General features: G+C 37.0%; 1 protein-coding gene across 1 annotated transcript in view; it reads right to left on the bottom strand.

The window, feature by feature from the left end:
• The window catches only part of LOC306665089 (Fc receptor-like protein 5), a gene marked incomplete at its 5' end in the record, with an annotated part of 64,268 nt that overhangs the window by 30,206 nt on the left and 10,589 nt on the right, over window positions 1-23,473 (bottom strand). The window contains 6 exon segments of the mRNA XM_079146360.1: window positions 13,258-13,352; window positions 20,003-20,070; window positions 21,313-21,344; window positions 21,580-21,651; window positions 22,271-22,353; window positions 23,324-23,351. Of these exon segments, the coding sequence (XP_079002486.1) occupies window positions 13,258-13,352; window positions 20,003-20,070; window positions 21,313-21,344; window positions 21,580-21,651; window positions 22,271-22,353; window positions 23,324-23,351 (378 nt within the window).

Genomic DNA, 23,473 nt, shown 5'->3' on the forward strand with positions numbered 1-23,473 from the left:
TGTTCTCTCCCTGGGGCCAGAGCTGTCACTTACCTTATTAGGCTCTGCCTACTGGATGGGATTTAGGCTTCTAGACCTCTCAATCTCACCAGCCAGAAAGGCATAGCATTCTGGTGGATGGAAGGAAATTGAGGAAGAGAATATGGAGAGGAACATGCAGACGATGGTGAAGAGTTGGTGGTAAGTGTATATTTTTCATAGAAATCTGAAGAGATTATTCAAACTATCGATGTCCTTCACTGATTCTGATATGCCATCTATAAAAATGTGGCCTCTTCAGTTGAGAATTCATGTTTCCTAAGGCATTACAGAATGTCATGAGGTAGAATTCATGGTTGGTTCTAAAAGGAGTGTTTCAGTAAGAGAAGAGACCAATGGTCAGAGACCAATGCTATCATAGTGAGTTGGGCAGGAAACAAGGGTGACAACAAGACATCTGATTACTGTCAGCTGGTAGGTAGCTGGTAAACATTTATAGATGAACAGAAATAGCTTGAAAGCATACCTAAACTTGGATGCAAATTAAGAGCCACAACCAGAGATTTGAGGTTGTTCCCCAGAGGAAAAAGCAACTTAATGATTAAGGTTATAAGTGGTAGAAATTTTGTATGTAGAAATTAGCTAAAGTGAGAGAAAACAATACTTCGTGTGCAAGGATATTTAGCTACTAATAGAATGGAGTCACAGATATCAAAGGAAATCAGCATTAGAAAAATGAAAAAAAAAAAAAAAAGCCCCTTAGATCCACCAGGTTGATCCTTAATTTGGAGATTCCACAGTTGGTGGCATACAGAAGAATACTCTGCCAGATGCAGAGAAATAGCCTTCTCCATGAACCAGGTTCAATATCTTGAATAGGATACAAAATAACCATGCCAGGTTGGAGGACATCAGGCTTGAGACAGAAACAAATAGCATCTTTAGGAAATGTAAGTCAGAGCAAAACAAATCACATTTCCCACTTCAAGAGGTTAATTACTAGGACAGTTACAGTTGAAGTTAAAAAATGATGCAGTTAACTTCAGAGATCTCTAGATACCTTTAGTTGAACTGAGGTTCAAGGCCACTATGACACAATTAAATGTCATAATATGTATAAATCACTTATCATCGTAAGTGCTGCATAAATGGCAATTGAGGTAGTCATAATCATGATTATCATTGTTGTTGTCATTGTGGTGGTCATAGTAATTTTGACAGTTAACTGTAATTGCTGGAACAACATTTTGGGTCTTTGTTGAATGGGGCTTGACCTAAGAATGTCATGTTCAAGGTTATAAATAAATATATACTTCTGAAGTTACAATAAAGGTGATACTGTTGGTTAGAGAACTCCCAGAGCAGAATTTGCTAGTAGAAATCCAGATATTATCTACATAGACACTCTCTATATGTTATTCAGGCAGACTCAGTCCCTTCTCCCTAGAAGATCCCTTACAGTGTAATTCATTAATTTGTAGAGCTACATTGGGGACCTGCAACAGACCAAATACATGATAGGGAATTGGAATTGTGTAAGAATGGCTGGAAGCTATCATTCACTACCTCTCTGGCAGATAGGAAGAAGGAAAGGACATGCCCTAGAGATCTAGTTCCAAAAACACATTTGCACATTTATTCCAATAAATCAGAGAATGACAAGAATAAGCTGTGCTTTCAGGTAATGACTCCTGTATTGACTGGAGTTTTACAGAATATATGTGTTGCTTTTTATGAAGAGTATTGGTTCCTTCAATAGCTTAGAAGATATGCTGGTTCAAACAGGCATTGCTATTCCTGAGGTGAGGAATAAAGGGGAATCCAGTTTTGGAGTCTGAGGAGAGGCAGGGGCAAGAAGATATAGTGAGATTCTTGGAAGACATTACTGCGCATCTGCAGCAGGGAACAGCCCTCCCTCTGTGGGTGAAGACGCCTCTGGTAGGTGGGCTGCACTCCCTGGGGATAGCAGGTAGAGAGGGACCCCTATAGGGGTCAAAGAAAATTCAGTTGAAGCTCTCTACTTTCTGTTTTAATTATACCTGTGTGGGTTTTTCAGAAAAAAGGAAGGTTGATGACTATGGGTAACTGCTGTCCATGGGTCATTGATTATAACAACCCTTTTGGAGAGTCACCCACAACAGTTTCCTATGGGTGTCTTCCTGGCAAGCATGTAAGTATCAGTTGTGTTGTGGAAAAAGATAAGTCAAGAACCAAGATCCAGATTATACTTTTGGCTTTCAGTATTGGTTTCCCCCATAGTTTTTTGCTTACTCTTCTGACATATTCTGTGAACAACTCCTTTCCAGTTCACAAGCATATGATTTCTAAGAGAGGAAGCATTAAATCATTGACTGATGCATTCATTCATTTATTTTATAAAGTTTTATTCAAGGCTGCCTACTTTCTGAGCACTCTGCTAATGCACCACGTATGCACAGATAAAAAGATATGGTCCCTACCGTTCTGAGAATTACAGTTTAGTAATAGATGACAACATTAAAATGATAGCACATTCATGTGTCACATTCTGTGGTGGAGTACTGTACAGTGGAGGTTAAGAAGTGGAGAAATAAAGGCTTTCAAAAGAAATGGATATTAAAAATAAAATAAAATTTAAAAAAAGAAATGGATATTGAGGAATGGGTAGGTTTTAATCAAACAAATACGACTTGGGAGGAGGGAGAGCTTCCAGGCCAGGAAAGCAGCAAAAGCCAAGTAAGTGACAGGGACAAACTTGGGCTTCTCATGGACCACGGTTACTTTAGATTGGCAGATGCATCAGTACAAGGAGATAAATTCCAAAGGTGGTCAGGGGCAAGACGGGGGAGCACCTTGCAAACCATGCTGAAAATCTAGGAGAACCCCCATATTTCCACAGGGTAGAGGAGGCATCCACTCTGTTTCCCAGAAAAGAACAGTTAAAAGTTTTGGGTGTTTCTTTGCCAAGGATGCCCCATCCCTATTACTTTTTCTTCTGCATGAGGGAAGAGCCTGATTTTTGAGTTGGAATGAAGATACCAGCTCACAGTTTCTTTCTCCTTCTTTGCTTGTCCTCAGGCAGAAAGTAATTTTCCAACTCATTTTCCCATGTGGAATTTCAATATGCTGTCAGAGAAGTCAGTTCCCTCTGCTTTCAGGTTGACCACAACTGTCTTAACAAATAAGTCTCAGAGTCTATTGAGAAAAGTAGAAAATCCTCCATTTGGCTTAGATCCAAAGCTCATGATCCAGTCCAGCATGGTCTAATAAAGCTGATATTTTGCCTCCAATGTGACTTTATTTCTCAACTTAGTTCAGAAACTGGAGGGGAGATGTAGGTAAGAAGCTCCATAAACTCCTAACTATTCCGAGACTAATAGGAACCTTTTAACTATGATCAGGACAAAATTACTTTGGATTTTAAGAACTGGGTATGATGTGGACTTTAGGGGAACAACTAGAGAGAAATGGAGTGTTTGGGTGGCCACTGATAGGAGAGGGTAAATGCAAGAAATGTCAGAGAGTCAAAATCTACAGGACTTGGTGGCTGATTAGATGTGGGGTGTGAGAAGAAAATCAGAATTCAGGCACCTGGACCTTGATTTTACTGAGTTATGAATTTGCCATGTTTTTTTTAAAATGTGGCCTGATCTTGATTCTTTCCTTGATTGAGGTATTTTTCCCCCCAATTGTTTTTAATTCCTAAGATTCCCCTTGGAAGACATTCTAGACTTCCTGTAGCCACATGAATTGCAATCTTGTTAAATAAAGTTTGCAGAGCTCTTTCTGACTGACCAGTTTCTCAGATATTTGTTTCAACTTTAGCCTCCTTTCAATCATCTTGCTCAAACTCAGCCTGCTATTGCCTGAATACCACAATGACAGCTTTGTCTGTGACTTACAGGAAGCTTCCCCCCTCAGGGAAAGAAACCACCTACTATAGACCTGTTCAAGAGGACTAGGCATAATAATGTATGTGACAAAATTATAAATTGCCCCGCTGAATGAGGAATCCAGAGGTGAGCAAGGAGAGAGCAAAGGATAGGATTAGTTCTAGAGCTGCCTTCTAACAATTTCAACATCTCTGTGTAACTGAAGTTAGAGTTTCCTTCCAATAATTTCTAATTAATTAAAACTTTCCTTTTATGTGGCATCAGATACATTGGAGGCTAAAAATAAGTTTCAAAATATGATTTTGGACTGATGGACATGGTACTGCAAGAGATTAAAAGGTGCTGGTTACAAAAGAAAGACACTCAGAATCATAGAACCTCATGAACACAGAGAATGCTAAAGGTCACCAGTATTGTCAGAAAGCCTCTATTTTTAGGCAGTAATGTTTTTAGGATTTATTATTATTTTCCATTATAACTACTCCATGTTCCAAGATGGCAAGCTACGATTGATATTTACATCTCCTTACTTTCAGAGTCTCATTAAAAGGTGGAAAAAATGAAAATGAAATCAGAACCACACCCTCACTGGAAAAACAAGAAGCGGGGAATATTGGTTCCAGGAAATCATGGTAGTCTAAAAATCCTGAAAATCCTCCCACTTTAAATGCTTGTAAAAGATGAATAAATAGTATATAATTTTAAGTGCATACCTAAACATGCAAGAAAGAAGGAAATTCCCCCATACAGACAAAACGGGATGCAAAAATAGAGAGTTAAGTATGTAAAATGACATTAGCACCTTCCCCCAACAGGAGGTATGAGAGGAAATTCTATTCTAGGTAATTTATATAGACACATGTGTCCAAGTGGAACTAGGAGATAAATATTTGGGCTTTCAAATATGGACTCTTAAACAAAACCACCAGCATAAAGTCTACACTCAGGATGAGTGGTTGGTGGGGGGACAAGCCACACCGCAATCCAAACAAATAACAAGGAAGTTTGTGTTTATTATGAGCTCTGGGGGAAATAGAAAGTTTCCCCTGCAATAGCAAAAACCTCTGACTGCCACATTCATGGGTGTGTTCTGGGAAGACCCAAGTAAGGAGTCACCATAAAACTTGATCCTGTGCTGATGACATTTCTAGGGCTTAGAAGAAACAAGTGCAAGATGGCTTTTAAAGGACACAGAAGCACAGGACAGAGTAACATCAGCAAGACAGCAGACTGAGAAATATCAGCTTTTACCTTCAAAATAAGTAGGTAATTAAAAAATTTAAAAATGAAAGGAAAAAAAAAGAGAAATTGACAAGTTTATGGTTTGGATACAACTTGTCCTTTCCAAAACTCATGTTGATATTTGTCCCCCACAAAATAGGACTGAGAGGTAGTGAGGCATTTCACAGGTGATTAGGTAATCCAGAAGGATTAATGCCTTTCTTGATGGAGCTTGTTTCTTACTCTTGTGGAGCTGAATTAGTTGCCATGAAGAATGAGTTGTTGGAAAGCAAGCTTGGCTTCTTCAGATTTCCCCTGCTTCGCATGCCTCCACACATGCCCGTGCCTGTATCTGATGCATGGGCATGACACAAACTCTGGTGCCACCACCCGGGAGTTCATGCCCTCAAGCTGAATCTGAAACTCAGGAGGGATCCTCTCAGCCATGATTACCCTGGTGGGGGAAAAGGATATTGAAAGGACCACAGAAACCTCCACTACTGAAAATTCCAACAGTACTCATTGGCACTGAGGACTCCATGTTATTGGCTACTGAGAACACCTGTGATTTTTGTTCACATCAAAATCAGTTAAGAAAATGCATGGAGGTTAATACTGACAGGTCCTTATGGGAACCAGAACTACTGGATGCCACCCAGCTGGTGCCTTCACACTCACCCAACGGGGAAGGCTTCCCCCGCCCCACTGAAACCCATCCATAAAGTCTGGAATGTTCCATCAATGTGCACACAACAAAGAAAGGCCGGAAGAAACATGAAAAAACAAGGAAACGAAACACCACCAAAAGAACACGATGATTTTCAGTAACTGACCCCAAAGAAACAGGGACCAATAAGCTGCCAAAAAAAAAAAAAAAAAAAGAAAAGAAAAGAAAGAAGTCAACTTTTAGTTAGACAAGGAGACAAGAGTGGAATAAATAAAATCTGAGAAAGGAGGCATTACAACTGAAACCACAAAAATACAAAGAATCATGAGACTAAACAATTATATGCCAACAAATCAGATAACTTCCAAGAAATGGATAAACTACAGACACACCACTTTTCAAGAAGGAATTATGATGAAATAGAAACTCTGAACAGACCAATAATAAGTTAAGAGACTGACTCAGTAATAATTTTTAAATCTTCCATCAAAGTAAAGCCCAGGATCTGATGGCTTCAGGGCTGAATTCTACCAAACATTTAAAGAAGATAGTTTGAGTTCTTTTCCTATTTGTATCCCTTTAATTTCTTTCTTTTGTCTAGTTGCTCTAGTTAGAGTTTCCAGGACTATGTTGAATAGAAGTGGTGAAAAAGGGCATCCTTGTCTTATTTCAGTTTGTAGAGGGAATGCTTTCAATTTTTCTCCATTTAGAATGATGTTGACTTTGTGTTTATCTTTTACAATGTTTTACAATGTTAAGGTATATTCCTACTATCCCTAGGTTTTCTAGTTTGGAACATGAATATCCATTCATGTATTTTGTCAAATAATTTGTTTGCATCTATTGAAATAACCTTGTGATTCTTGTCTTTAAATCTAATGATGTGATGAATTATGTTTATGGGTTTCTGTATGATAAAACAACCTCACATCCCTGGGATGAACCCCACTTGATCATGGTGCACTATATTTTTAATATGTTTTTGCACGTGATTTGCCACTATTTTATTGAGAACTTTTGCATCTTTGTTCATCAGGGATATTGGTCTGAGGTTTTCTTTCCTTGATGTGTCTTTGTCTGGTTTTGATATCAGGGTCATTGAGTAATTTTCTATTTCATGCAATAATTTGAAGAGGATTGGTGTTAGTTCTTTGAAGGTCTGGTAAACTTATTTGAGAATACACCTGGTCCTGGACTTTTCTTTATTGATTGGCTTTTGATGGCATCTTCATTTTCATTACTTGAAATTGATCTGCTTCAGTTTACTATGTCCTGATTCAATTTGGTTGGATCATATGTCTCTAAAACCTTGTTGGTGTTATGAATATTTTCTGTTTTATTAGAGTATAAATTTTCAAAATAGATTCCGATTATCATCTGTATTTTGGTAGTGTCCATTGTGATATTTCCTTTTTCATCATTAATTTTAATAATTTGAGTTTTCACTCTCCATTATCTTGGCTAAGGGTTTATCAATTTTATTCACTTTTTCAAAGAACCAACTTTTTGTTTTGTTGTTTTTTGAATTTTTAAATTTCAATTTCATTCATTTTCAGCTCTGATTTTAATTATTTCTTATCTTACACTGCTTTTGGTGTTGATTTGTTCTTCTTTTTCTGGGGCTTAGAGATATAATGTTAGGTTATTTATTTGGTAACTATCTAATCTTTCAATGAATGAGCTCAATGCAATGAACTTTCCTCTTAGAACCACCTTAATAGTGTTCCAGAGAATTTGATACGTCATGTTGTTATTCTCATTTACTTCTGAGTATTTTTTAAATTTCATCCCTGATTTCTTCTGCTATCCTTTGGTCATTCAATAGCATACTATTTTCTCTCCAGGTGTTAGAGTAGCTTCTATTTTTTATTTTATCACTGATTTCTAATTTTATTTCATTATGATATGATGGAATGCAAAGCATTATCTTTTTTTGTATTTTCTAAGAGTTGCTTTGTGATCCTAAGATATGGTTTATTTTAGAGAAGTATCCATGTGCTTCTGAGAAGGAAATATATTCATTCATTGATCAATGAAATGTTCTATGTATGTCTGTTAAGTCTAAATTATTAATTGTAGTTTTTAATTCTGTAGATTCTTTATTTAGTTTTTGTTCGGAGGATCTATCCAGTGATGAGATAGGTGTGTTAAAGTCAACAAGTAGTATTGTGTTGTTGTCTATTTGATTCTTGAAATTAAGAATGGTTTGTTTGTTTTATATAGATACTCCATTTTTGGGGCATACATATTTACAATTGTTATGTCTTGCTGATGTATAATTCCCTTAAGCAGTATGAAATGAACTTCTTTGTTCCTTCTGATTAACTTTGACTTAAAGTCCACTTTATCTGGAATAAGGATAAAAACCCCAGCTTGTTTACAAGATCCACATGAATGATATGGTTTTTCCCATCTTTTTACCTTCAGTTTGTGGTGGTCTTTGCCTATGACGTGAGTCTCTTGGAAACAGAATTTTGTTGGGTCTTGTTTTTTAATCCAATCTGCTGGTCTATGTCTTTTGATTGATGAGTTTAGGCATTTATATTCAACATTATTATTCAGAAATGATCTTGTTCCCTGACATTTTGATTTATTTCTGCTTTTTAATTTGCATTAGTTTCTCCTTTGATTGACTATGCTTCTAGTATAGTTCCTCTCTTTGCTGGCTTTCACCTTTATTTTTCATGTCTACTTCATGAAATAATTATTGAGTATGTTTTGTAGTGCCAGTTTGCCAGTTGTGAATTCTTTTTACTTTTGTTTATCATGGAAGGTTTTTATTTCATCATCAATTCTGACTCTTAATTTTGCTGGTTACGGTATTCTTGGTTAGCATCCATTTTCTTTCAAAGCTTAGTATTATTATTCCAAGACCTCTTAGTTTTGAGGTTCTGGGTTGAGAGATCAGCTGTGAAATAGATTGGTTCCCTCTAAATGTGACCTGTTATTCTTCTGTGGCAGCCTTTAAAATTCTATCATTATTCTGTTTGTTAGTCATTTTCATAATAATGTGCCTGGTGTAGGTCTGTTGTAATTTTATATAATTGGGGTCCTTTAAGCCTCCTATATTTGGTTTTCCATTTCGTTCTTTAGATTTTGGAAATTTTCTGATTTTATTTCATTGAAAATACTGTGTACTCCTTTGGTTTGTATCTCCAAGCCTTCATCTATCCAAATAAATTTTATATTTGGTCTTTTCTGGTTATCCGATATTAGTTGGAAGTTTTGTTCATAGTCTCTTAACATCTTTTCTCCATGGTTGACTTTATTTTCAAGATTATATATTTTGTCTTCATTGCTTGAAACTATGTTCCCCAAGAAGTCAATTTGGTTTATTGATTCCTTCATTTTGGCAATTTCTGTTTGTTTTTTTTTTCAGAATCTCTATTTCTTTATTGAAGTGATATTTCACTTCCTATATTTTCTCTCTGATTTCACTCCTTACATTATCCTTTATCTCACAGATCAGTTTAACTATGTACATTATAAACTCCTTCTCTGACATTTCTTCCATTGTGATTTCAATAGATTCTGTTATTGAAGTATCTTGGTTGGTTTGGGGTGATTTGTTCTCTTGCTTTTTTATGTTTTCTGTGTGTCTACCCATCTAAGAGAATGGATCTGAGGCAGTAGAATTTCTACCCTGTGGACGTATAGTATCCACGGAGGTTTCCAATACCTCACTGTTTATGGGGAGACAAATAATAACAAGTGCAAAAAATAAGCAGCATTAAACCAAACAGTTCATGCTACTACATCTATAATATTATTATAATAAACAGAAATGATTATTTGTTGTTTACTGTAAATACAGTAAGTTTGCCAAAGTGTTTACAGTTTTTTATTTTGGACAGGAAGCACACAGAATTGATGTAGGATGTGATGATTTTGAGGGAGGAGAACATATACAAGTAAAAAATGAAGAGTAAAAGAGAGAACAATACAGATTTGCTGTTAGAAGAAAAAAAGAGAGAAGGAGAATAAAGGTAAACAGAGAAATGAAAGAAAAAATATATAAAGTAAAAATTTTTAAATTAAAAATAAAAATAAAAGAATACTAAACAAAACTGAAATACACTAATAAACACCCTAGTCCTCAAAATTCTGATCCATGAAAAATAACTGGTTTCAAAAATGCTAGAGTTATACCACAGTTTCTTTATCCATTCATCTGTTGAAGGGCATCTAGTTTGGTTCCACAATCCAGCTATTGTGAATTGAGCTGCTATAAACATTGATGTGGTTGTGTTATTGTAGTATGCTAATTTTAAGTCCTTTGGGTATAAACCAAGCAGTGGGATAACTGGGTCAAAAGGTGGGTCCATTCCAAGTGTTCTGAGGATACTCCACATATATACACAATAGAATTTTATTCAGTCATAAAGAAGAATAATATTAAGGCATTTGCAAATAAATGAGGGGAATTGGAGAATATCATGCTAAGTGAAATAATCCAATCCCAAAAAGTCAAAGGCCAAATGTTTTCCCTGATAAGTGGATGATGTTATATAATGGGGGTGGGGATGTGGGAAGTGAGAAGAATGGAGGAACTTTAGATTATGTAGAAGGAAATGAGAGGGAGAGGGGTATGAAAAGTGGTGGAATGAGACAGACATCATTACCCTATGTACATGTATGATTACACGAATGATATGAATCTACATGATGTACAACCATAGAAACGAAATGATGTACCCCATTTGTGTACAATGAATCAAAATGCAATCTGTAAATAAATAAATAAATGAATAAATAATTTTTAAAATGCTAGAAATGAGAAAAAACAAATATGAATATGTATAGAATATGTATAAAGGTCTGTGAACCATTAAGGTCACAATTAAACACAGAAAAGAAAAATAAAGGTCTCAATCAAAAGTTAATGAATTGTTTTCATTGGAGTTCAAAAGATTCTCAGTTTTCCTTTTCAGCTGTTAAGTGGGGTCCTCTGGAGTGTGATGTTTGCTCCACCCTTAGGGTGGGGTTGCTGGAGTGAAAAAGGGAATACCATAGGTGGAACTCCTGGAGGTAGGGTTTAGGCTTATATAGGCTCCAGATTCTTTGTTGAATGACAATTGGTTTGGGGATTTAAATCAGCATATGTCTGGTGCCCAGAAATTGCTAGTCCCTGCTGGAAGATTGCACCCCAGGAATCTCCCCTGAGTTCCACTTGTGGTGGATGAGTCAATTCTTAGTCCACTTCATTATCTATTGACACACTTTTGCTGGTCTTGGGTTCAGTCTCCAAACTCAATCTCTCCCACCCCAGGCTTTCAAATCCTGACCACGTGCATATCTTCCAGCCAGTCCAGCAAGCAGCTCTGTTGGAGGAGGAGGAGGAGAGCCAGGTTGGTTTCTACAACCAGTATTCCCCTATATAAACTTCTGTGTTTGATTTTTCTCTTGGTCACTTAGGCACAGTCTACGTCATGCAGTGCCAGGCCTGTATCTGGGGCCAAGCTGGGTTTGACAGGAATTGACTCCCCCAGGTGTTGGCCCCCATGCCATGACTGTAAAATTGTTCCTTCCTCTGTTCCCTGCAGATGTGGCTTCTTTCCCATACAGGGATATTGTGCAGCATGCCTTTCAGTTTAGTTGGGCAGCGTCTTTGATATCTGAACTCTCTGTACCCAGACATGCCTCAGGCCTTTTAAAAATGTGGGTTTCTTTTATTTCCTTATCGCTCTGCTTTGCTTGCAGAGGGAGCTCTCTGGTTGGTAACTCCAACTGCAGCAGTGGCTGCGGTGTTGGGGATTTCTTCCTTGTTTTAGTATATCCAACCTCCGGAGTCCCTGATCTGCTTTGAGTGTCCAGTATTAAATGCCAGTAAAGTTCCCCACCTTTTTTTTTTTAACCCACCTTGATGAGAAGCTTCCTATCTGCTTTCTTTGTTTCATGCCACAGAGCAACCAAGAAAGTGATCTTCTTTATTCTACCACATTGAAACCCCCCTCCAGTACTTGTTCTTCAAATTTTTCTCATTTATATGATAAAAAATTGCTCATGCTGCTTACATTTATGGATACCAGACAGGCAGCTAAGAAACAAGGAACACTGACATTTTGAGCACATGAGGCAAAAAACTTGTATTTAGGGCACTTGAGATCATTTTTTTCTCCCTTTTTATAAAAACAAGTCTAACAGCAAGATGGTGTTATGGTTTATGTTTCCCTCCAGAGGCCATTTTTCTCTGTCCCTCAACTGGTAATCGGGACAGGTTCAGGTGCAGAAAGACCCTAGGCCTTTCTTCCTTAAGGTCTGTGTCAAATTTAGCACAATTCCTTTTGACACATTATAGAGGGATGGAAACCCAGTTTCCTATCTATGAGACAGAGGGAAGAGTAGGAGCATCCCTCAGTGTTCTCTGTCTCTCATGAGCCAGAGCATCCCCCGTTCTCCTCATGCACAGTACCAGTTACTGCATAGCAACAGGTTATTTATCATGTTCTTTCTCACGAAGAGCAATGGGGTGCTATTGGCCTGTCCCCATTTACCAATGTAAGTCAATCTGAAACTCCCTCTGGTGAACTGAATAATTTCCTAATTGAAACAATTTAGATCTGTTTATTGAGCCAATCACCAGTTTGGAAAAAAAAAAAAAAAAAAACTGGGCCTCAATCAGAATGGAAGATATTAACTTCTTGATAATTATTTGAGGTAAGGGAGGGCATTTGCCAGCTGGTTGTGCCTTTAAAATTTGTCTTCAATGTTCCCTTGGTTCTTTTGTGGTCCTCTTGCTCATAGGACCATGGCCTTTTGTTATCCTTCTCAATTTGAACAAGGAGGAACACCTGATAAGTGTTCTCTGTGAATAGAATTTCTGGTCTTTTTCCTGCAGGATGAAGGGGTATATAAAATAAAAGGTGTCTTGTGAGTGTTTGAGGAAGATAGTCTAAGTTTGGATCTAGGGGAGCTCTATCTTGGTAGTCTGTTGCAATGGGTTCCTGTTTAAGAGGGGACACCAGGGAAAGGTTTGGGGGTTGGGTCCCAGAAAGTACTTGAAAACTTGCAAGTCCCTAGATACTTTATTTAGGCACTTAATAGAGAGAAGGTAAGAGAATCGAGGGTCATTAGGATACATACAGTAGTTGGGAGTAACCTGAGCACCAGGGTGTGTATGGGGAAGAAACATTTTTGAAGAGAAGGAGAGACACTCCTTGGTTCATGCTATGTAGATTAATGGGTCTCCTCTTTCCCAAAGAATTTAGATCCGACTAAGTCTTCATCCCAGGATCCAAGACTTGTCAGGGACTGGTGCCCTTTACCATCAGGTAAAGTCAGTCAGAAACAGAAAGACAGACAGTGCTTGATATTTGGTACCCCTGAGGACTGTCAAGGTCAGACTCAGAACATGAGACCTTTGTGCATCATGGGGGAGGCACGCCTGTCGTCTTCTGTCTTCAATTACCTCCAGCCTTCCTCAGTTCCACACACCAATTCTCTCCCATAGAAAGGCACTGAAGCAAGTCAGGATCAACATTCCCAACACCTAGGTAAAGAGAAATCAGTCCCTCCTACCCAGCAAGCCTGTCACTTGAGTCTTAAGACTGGCAGCCATACTAGTCACTTTTAACTGGTCGAGAGGTACCCAGTGTTTAAAGACAGCTTGTCCACTAATAAAGAGCACAGAGAACAGAAATGAGAGCCCCCTTTTCTGTATTTCCATAAATGTAACATGGAGCATGAATGAGTGGATTCTTTGTCTCATAAATTTGAAAAATGAAATCCATGGGCACAAGGGTAAGAGCAAAGTAACAGAATTTATTAGAGTAATAGAAAGAAAGAAGGCAGAGTTACCAAAGAGGGAAGGGTCCCAAGAGAGGGTTGCCAACATGTGTCTGTTGTCTAGAGATTTTTAAAAGCATATCTGATGGTTCAGCATAGGAGTGAGGGATACTATCATGTACCAATCAAGTTCTTCAATATCTGAGTTTAATAAGCCAATCAGAAGTGCATAATTTCAATCCCTTATTTATGCAATTAAGAGAATGGGTCCAACTTTGTGATTTGGCATGTCTGTTAAGGAGTGGAAGTACTTTAGGTAAATGTAGATTTGGTGGTCAGCCATTGCTAGGGGTAAGGGTGGGTAGTTAAGGAAGAGCTATTGTGGTTGAGGTTGTTAGGAACACTGACAAGATATTCTAGCTAAGGAGGCGGTGTTGTGGTTGAAGTTGTCAAGGTCAATGACAGGATGTTCCTCAGGTCTGATGTGTCCTAGGATGGCATGGTCTCATTCCCTCTTTCCCTTCTCTGAGGCCCTTATCCCAACTGTCTATGGGTGGTCTAATTTCCTGCCTCATCAGGGGCAGAATGGGGATAGGGAGATATTGGTCAAAGTGTACAAAGTTTCAGTTAGGATGAATAAGTTCTGGAGATCTATTACATAGCATGGTGACTATTGTTAATAATAATGTATTATATATTTGAATACTGAAAAAAGTTTAATCTTAAATATCCTCATTGCAAACAAATGATAAGTATATAAGGTGTTGTATATGTTAATTGGCTTAATTTAATCATCTCACAATATATGCATGTACATACCACATTGTACACCTACATATGTAAAATAATTTTCAGTTGTTTGTCAGTGTATTTGTTAGTTCTATTTGTCAATTTGTCAGTTAAACTTAATAAAGCTAAATAAAGGAAACCCATGTCATATGAAATTCCCACACTCTACAGTAAGCTTCTCAGTTAAAATCACAGAATCTACCAAACTACCATGAACATCAATTATGTGATAAACACAAGATTAAATAATTAAAAACTTTCAGATAATATGATTAACTAAGTATTACAAGTTAAGTATGTTCTATTTTAAAATTGTAAGAATCATAAAGTATTAAGCCCATAATAGTAAAAAGGGGTAGCAAAAATTGATTTTTTGAATATTTTATGTGTTGTAGTCACCATTTTAAGCATTTAGTCAAGTAACTTTGCTTAATTATCAAAACAGCCCTATGTTTGCACACAATTGCTATTCCAATTCTGCACACAAGCACCAGAGATTGATTTCTTTGACTGACTCTTCAGGGATAATAAATGGTGGAGGCAAAATATGAATCCAGACAATCCTTCTATATAGACCATGCATTTAATCAGTTTGCTATTAATATGTCTTACAAGAACAATGTGGTTACTGAAATAGGAAAGAGGTTGAACAATAAAATATGTACAGATGAAGAGAATGAGTAAACTACATGATAGAGATTAAGAATTTGCCTAGAATGCAACAAAGATAATAAAGAAATGAAAAATGTGAGAGACTAATTAAAAGTTAAGAGCATAAAATGAGAAATGTGAATTTCTGAAGGAGAGAATTAAAACAATATTGAGGCAACAGAATAATAAAGAGATAATAATCAAATAGTTTCTAAACATGAAGAAATGTAACCCGAGGCTTAATAGTTACTAATTTCAAGCAAAAAACATTCACATTTAGACACATCACAGAGAAACTGTATAATACCAATGATAGAAAGTCTTAAACATAAGCAGAGAGAAAAGACCAACTAATTACAAAGGAGTAATTAAAGTAGGAGTTTTCTAAAAGGTAACTATAGGAGCCAGAAAGTCATGGAATAAAATGTTAAAACTGTTGAGAACAAAGCTGAGCTATAAATCTTAAATTCTACTTTTGGACTTCTTAGACAAATTAAATGACATACCCCATCAAATGGTACTAGAATGTTCCAAATTCATGAAGAAGGAAATCAGATAAAGACTGAAATGTACAAAGCCATGCGTAGGGCTAATATTAAGTACTAAGGTAAAGGGACGACCATACAAAGATATTCAAACTTCTACTCACACAACGGTCCAAGTTCATTCTTTGATTTTTTCCCCCACCACCCTAAGTCCAAATATAAGCAGTGGCAGACAAAATGACCTAAAATAGGAAAATAAAAAATTTTCATAGGCAGAAACAGAAACTCAAAACAGAAAATGCAACTGAAGGAAAAAAGAAAGCAAGAACATCAAGAGAAAGAAGATTCAAGGCATGGGAGAGAGTCCTGAGTCAGGACTACAACTGATGTGTTTAAAAAACTGAGGCAAATGTGATTGAAGCGCTTTTATGTAAGAGGATGTGTTGTGGAAAGATCTGAAGTAGTAGAGTCCAAAACAGACTTGGGTTTAATTTGAATGAGATAAAGCAGCATAAAATTAAAAGGGGAAAACCCCACACTATTTAAAAAATAGTAAGTGGACAACTTATATGTCTGAAAAAATATGTTTCGATCCCTACCTCAGATTTTTATTACCACTATTTTTTATTACATTTATACATAGTTTAACTGAGCAAAACTCCATGGTGTATATATACCACATTTTCTTGATCCATTCATCTATCGACAGGCAGTTGAGTTGATTCCATAATTCGTCTATTGTGAATTGTGCTTCTATAAATATTGTAGTGGCTGTATTACTGTAGTATTCCAATTTTAGTTCTTTTAGATAAATACCAAGGAGTAGGATAGCTGAGTCATATGGTAGTTCCATTCCTAGTTTTCTGAGAAATCTCTACACTGCTTTCCAAAGTGGTTGTACTAATTTACTGTCCCACCAACAATTTATGGTTTTTTTGTTTTTTTTTTTTTTTTTTCTTCTCATTTGAGCTGCCGGGGATTTGAACCGCGGTCCTTGCGCATGCTAGGCGAGCGCTCTCCGAAAGGAGCTATTTCTTTAACTCCCCACCAACAATTTATGAGTGTACCATTCTCCCCTCATCCTCACCAAACATTTATTATTTTTCATCTTCTTGATAATAGCCAAATAGAGTGAAACAAAATCTTAGTGTAGTTTTGATTTGTATTTCTATGATTGCTAGAGATGTTGAACATATTTTTATTTATTTGTTGGCTATTTGTGTTTCTTCATTTGAGAAACTTTTGTTTAGTTCTTTCATCCATTTATTGATTAGTTTCTTTTGTTTGCATTGAGTTTTTTGAGTTCTTTATAGATTCTTGATACTAATCCCAGTGGAGTGACTGGCAACGATTTTCTCTGATTCTGTAGGCTCTTTCTTTACTCAATCATTTCCTTTGCTGTGCAGAAGTTTTTAAATTTGATGGGACCCCACTTATTGATTTTTGGTTTTATTTCTTTTAAAATATTTTTTATTTGTTCTAATTAGTTGTACATGACAGTAGAATGCATTTATACATTTTGATACCTCATAAATAGAGTATAATCTTTTATTTTTCTGATTATACATATTGCAGGATCACATCAGTCATGCAGTCATACATGTACATGAGATAATAATGTCTGTTTCACTCTACTATCCTTCCTTCCCCCATACCACTTCCCCACACTTCACTCCCCTCTACCTTATATAAAGTAACTATTCTAGGGGTCTTGTTAAGGAAGTCAGTGCCTGTACTTATATGACGGAGTGTTGACCCTATGTTTTCCTCTAGCAGTTGTAAGGTTTCTAATTCCTAAGTCTTTGATCAGTTTTGATTTGACTTTCGTGTAGTTTGAGAGACAGGGACCTAATTTCATTTTATATACAGATACCCAGTTTCCCCAGCACCGTTTGTTAAAAAGGCTATCTTTTAAATGTGGTATGTGTGTGTGTATATATATATATATATGAAAGAATATTACTCAGTCACAAAGAAGAAGAAAATTATGGCATTTGCCAGTAAATGGATGCCAATCCCAAAAAACCAAAGGTCGAATGTTTTCTCTGATATGCAGATACTAACATGCAATAAGGGGCCAGGAGGGAAGAATAGAAGTTCATTAGATTAGACAAAGGGTAATGAAGGGAAGGGAAGGAAGATGAGAATAGTATTAGACATAACTTTCCTATGTTCATACATGAGCACATGACCAGTGTAACTCCACATCATGTACAACCACAAGAATGGGAAGTTACACTCCATGTATGTATACTATGTCAAAATACATTCTACTGTCATGTATAACTAAAAAGAACAAGTAAAAAAATGAAAAAAGGCTATCTTTTCTCCAAAATATATATTTGGCAACTTTGTGAAGTTGTCAGATGACTATGAGTATGTGGCTTTGTCTCTTTGTCTTCTATTCTATTCCATTGATCTTCATGTCTACTTGAATGCCAAACCATGTTGTTTTTGTTACTATAGCTCTGTTGTATAATTTGAGATCAAGTATTATGATTTCTCTTGAATCACTTTTCTTATTCAGAATCGCTTTGGCTATTCTGGGTCTCTTATTCTTCCAAATGAATTTAAGGACTGATTTTTCTAGTTCTGTAAGAACAGCTGAAGGAAAAATAACAGAATGAGACAAACATCATTACCCTAAGTACATGTATGATTACACAAATGGTGCAACTCTACTTCATGTACAACCAGAGAAACAACAGTTGTACCTCATTTGTGCACAATGAATCAAAAAAAAAAAAAAAGAATAGGTGCAGGAAAACTAGCCTTCTATATAAACAAATCGTGAAGTGAATGACGACACAAAAACATTTGCATCACACGCAATGGAGAAATGGCCAAAAGATACACAATTCAGTCGTTGTTTTGGAGAGGGGAAGAAATTGACTGGGAGTGAGAATGAGGAAACTTTCTGGATGAAAATATTCCATATCATGATAGAGGTCTGGATGTCTCAGATGCGTGCATCTGTCAAAGTAGGCACATACAATATGTGCATTTCACTGCACATAAATTGTGCCTTGATAGGTAGTTCCTAGGACAGTTAGAAGAAGAAAAAATACATAAAAATAGGCAAAAGCTGAATACAAGAAGGTCTTAGAAGAACTACAAATTAATGGCGAATTTATGGAAAGATGCCCAACCACATAAATAATTTTTTAAAATAAATTGAATTTAACAATGACATATTTCCCCACAAATTGATTCTCTCATACATTGTTGGTGGGTGTGGAAATTAGTGCAGTCTCACTGGAAAGAAATTTAAGGAAACAAAAATTATTTAATGCACATAATCTGAAATGTAGTAGTCCCAGATTTACAAATTTAGATAATCCAGAATGCTTGTATAAGGACATTTGTTTGAACTTTTTTTTAATAATATAAAATTTTAGAAATCACTGTAATATTCATCACTGAGTAAAAGAATTAAATGTATTATGACAATGCTTAATGCCACTGAATTATACACTTAAAAATTGTTGAAATGATCAGTTTCGTGATATCCATATTTTCTGTGATAAAAAAACATGCATATTGTGACTCATCTATAAAACAGAATACTATACAGACTTTTAAAATGGCACTATATATATATATTCAGATTTTGGTATATACAGCTTATTAAATAGGCATGCTTTTAGGTATTTATATGTATGTATACCTGGAGAGACATATAAGTTTTAATAAAAAACTTGCCATTTGTGGGAATAAAGATGTGGCTTGGGGTTGAGACCTTGAGTAGCATGCACAAGGCCCTGGGTTCAATCACTGGAACCACACGCAAAAATAAAACAAAACAAAAACAAAACCTGCCATTTGTGGTGTTAGCATATAAAGCAAGCTTTAATTTTTTTTTACTTCGTGTATCTCTGTTGGTTTAATTTACCAGTGAGCACCTGCAGGTTTCAAAGTATATTACCATGTTTTCAAAGAGTGTGAGGATGAGAGAAGTAGCACTGTGTTCATAAAGCATCTAAAGGCTACAACAAATACCAAACTCAAAGACTATCATGAGTATGGAGGTATTCAGATTGGCCTGTTATGCAAAATATGTCATTAAAATTGAGTGTAACTGCAATAAATTTTTTTGTAAATATGTTTGAATTCTACTTGGAAAATGGTGCTTCAAAATCCACTGAATAAGATAGTTTAGGTGGAAAGAGCATGGTTAAAGTAAGTGGCAGGATGGAATTTTGTACTGTGTGCACTTGTATAAAACAACAGACAATGCTCTCTCTACAGAGCAGTCCTGCAAAATCACTAACTTTGGCATCCACTTTAAATGTCACTGACCCTCCTCTCCAATATTTCACTTCTTTTATTTGACCCTGTTTACTCTTGCAAAAAGAGGTAAATTCACAATTAAAGCCCTTCCCCCACCCCAAAACAACAGGAATCAGGTTCTGGTAACAAAATCCTTCCTTGTCCTTGGTCTATGGGTGGTTTCTTCAGGGTCTGTGCCAACTTCACTTTGCAGAAGATGAAGGAATCGTCTCACGTGGGTGAGGTAGACCAGAAATCTGACTCCCCAGAATTTCTGAAGATCATATTAGGTCTGAAGCTCAGGGTGCATGGTTTTTGAAGAGCAGAATCTTCCACAACCTTACATAGTGTCATCATAGTCCACATCTGCAATATTTGCCTTCCTCAGCCTAGAATAGATGTCTGCGGAGACCTGGAAGCAAAGGCACATGGATAGGACCAGAGGAGGAAAGACAAGGAGCACGTGCCTTCCACCATCCCTCTTCCCTAGTCGACCTGAATGCATCCTATCATGGCACCACCCAGCATGTTAGAAGACAGTGACCCTCCATCAGCATTTCAGAGGGCCTACAGACCACTGGAGGCTTACAGAGGTGTTCCTGATGAGCTGCAAACTGATCCAAACATACAAGACCTTCCTCTCATTCTTATGGACCATTGTCATGGGCTATCATTTTTTAAAGACTTCAGAATTGAAAACTAAATTTAGCAAAGCATCAGAGTTTTCCACAAACTTGAATTCTGTCTTGAGATATCTAGCTGATGCACTATGCTAGATGAAAATGTTAAGCACCTACTGTCCTTGCACAACTGGGATACCTGCAATTTTCAGAAATCATCAATGATATCTTGAAATATTCAAGGTATGCAAATTATTGATATTTCATAACAGAAATCACTTTTAGCTTAATTTGGTTCAATACTAATTTAATTTGCTGTACATTGTTTCATTAATCTTAACAGGACTAAGTGATTGATGGTCTACCGGTTATTTTAAGAAAAAGATTTTCAAATAAATAGAACTTTTTAAAATTCGGTGTTGTTATGGTTTAGCTAGCCGGTGCCCCCAAAAGCTCTTGTGTGAGACAATGCAAGAAAGTTTAAAGGTGAAATGATTGTGTCATGAGAGCGTTAACCTAAATTATTGCATTAATCCACTTGAATAGATTCACTTTAACTGTAGGCAGGAGGGTGTGACTAGAAGAGGTAGGTCACTGGGGGAGTGCCTTTGGAGTATATATTTTGTGAACAAAGCTGTCTCTCTCTCTTCTTCCTGACGACCATGTTCTGAGCTGCTTTCCTCTGCCACTCTTCTGTCTCACTTGGATCCAGAGCAATGGAGCCCATCTATGAACTGAGACCTCTGAAACCATGAGCCCCAAATAAACTTTACCTCCTCTAAAATTGCCCTTGTCAAGTCTTTTGTTCACAGTGGTAAAATAGCTGACTACACATGGCAGTAAGCTTATTGCTAAAGTAAATGTACGAGACTCCAGAATTTCCTTGTACAGAGATTCTTCCTTTTTGATGGTAGATAAGAGAGCATGAGGGTTTTTTTGTTTTTTTTTTTTAAACTGGCTATCATTTAAGAAGTTCGAGAACCAGTCCTCAGAGGAATGTGCATGGGGAAAAGAACAAGAGGGACCCTTCTCACCTTATTCTCCACCTGTGTCCTCATGTGTTTAACTGTGAAAGAAAAAGTAAGTGCTGTGAGATTCCACTTAAAGTCTTTCACTAAATTCCCCTTAATAAAGTCTTCTTCATCTCCTAAGTATTTCCCTTGGATTTTCATTATTATTATTTTATTGATTCTCTATCTAGTATGACTATCTTAGCATCCAAAGAAAAAATTGATTATCTTCTTGATTCCAGGGGAAAGACAAAAGTCAGAGAAAAGTTCATCCCCAGCCTCAAGTCTCACCTGCCCCTGATTCCCGTTCCTGCTGGACATGGTAGACCAGTGAGTAAACATCATCCCCACATACAACATTCACTGCAAGAGAAGAATGGAGACATCATGACAAAGTCCCTTCTTCCAGTCATTCAGCTTACTCCATATCTACCACCTGTTCCAGCCACTGAGGCTGATGAATCATTTATTTGGAGAGAAGGCTGAGGCACAACAGGATAAGGTTTGGCCAGCAGATGTCATCCCTTGGCCCAGTTCCTTAGCTCATTGTCACGGTTTAAATATTAGGTGTCCCCCAAAACCTCATGTGTAAGACAATGCAAGAAAGTTTAGAGGTGAAATGATTAGGTTATGAGTCTTAATTAGTGCATTAATCCTCTGATAGGGAAGTTTTGACTGGAGGAAGTGGGTCCTTGGGGCTGTGCCTTTGGGGTATATGTTTTGTCCTTGGTGAGGGGAATCTGGCTCTGCTTCCTGATGTGATGTCCTGAGCTGCTTTCTTTTGCCACACCCTTCTGCCATGATGTTCTGATGTACCTTGAGCCCTGAGGAATGGAGCCAGCCATCTATGTACTGAGTACTCTGAAACTCTAATCACCAAATAAACTTTTCCTCTTCTAAAATTGTCCTTGTCAGGTCTCTTGGTCACAGGAATGAAAAAGTTGACTAAAATGCTATACCCACTTTGGCCCAAGTTATTTACCATTTTCATATACAGGCTGTAGCTGTACTGGGTCTGGTGAATTGACATAGTTGGATTCTTGGGGTTCAGGACTGGAAGGGCTCCTGCAAACACAGAAACACATGCTAGCTATCTAGAATAGCATTCTAGATGTCCCAGACTTAACTACCTGAGATTGTGAAACAGTGGAGGAGAGAAGCTCTTTAAGGAAGAGTCCTGGGCAGAATAACAGTCCAGGGAGCTGGAAGGCACAGCAGTAGGGTTGAGCTGTGGCCCTATATGTGAATTCAGGAGGGCACTGCAGAATCACCCTCCGCACATATTCCACAAGTCTTAGCTGATTGTTTTACTGTGGGAGAGTCCACACCTGAAATAATGTCATTTACATTATAAGGGTTCAGTAAATTCTGGATAAAGAAATAATGATTCACCCCAGAAGGTGGCTGACCAGAATAAGGAACTTAGAGAAGGGACAGAAGAAAATAGTCATACATGTAATATACCACTATAAGAGAGTTACTCTGATTTCAGAAAAAAAAAATCTATTTATTGTTGACATAAACAATAACACTATAAAATACATTAAATAAACATTGGTATCTCTAGAAGGAAATATTTGAAAATGTTTTCTTCCTCTAAACTTCTAAAGAATGTTGTCAATAATTTTTCAGTATGTTTATTACTTGGTCTTGCGTTACAGAAATGTGTATATATCTTACCTACCCTAAAATACTTTAAGACTCTCAAGGTCTTTCCATATATTCATATGTCTCTGCAGTCAATAGACCCTTGGATATTGGCTGAGACATTGACTGCTTGAACAAATGAACAGTACTGGTCAAAGCAATGTAACTTTCTTATTGCGCAGATGTATTGAAAGGGATAGATAGGAAAAATGATTAATTAGTGATTATATGAAACTTAAAAAAAGAAAAGTAGAAAATCAATGTACACTGAACTCAGTTGTGATTTTTAGGTATGAGAGGACAGGAAAACAGCTCACAAAAAGGACAAGTTAGAGTTAAAGAATTTTTTTTCTGCATTCTTAGCATACAGAAAAAGCAGAGGCCTTACCTGTGTGGGTCTCTGGTTGAGCATCTTTCTGAAAGTCAAACAAATGAGTGCACCGTCAATGGAGGAACCTCTTTCTCTGCTTCCCTATAGCCCTGGTACACAGGGATGCACCTCTTGCCAGCATGCCCATTGTGGATGCCACTCTGTGCC

The sequence above is a fragment of the Sciurus vulgaris genome (genome assembly GCF_902686455.1).
Source record: "Sciurus vulgaris genome assembly, chromosome: 1".
Lineage (NCBI taxonomy): Eukaryota > Metazoa > Chordata > Mammalia > Rodentia > Sciuridae > Sciurus > Sciurus vulgaris.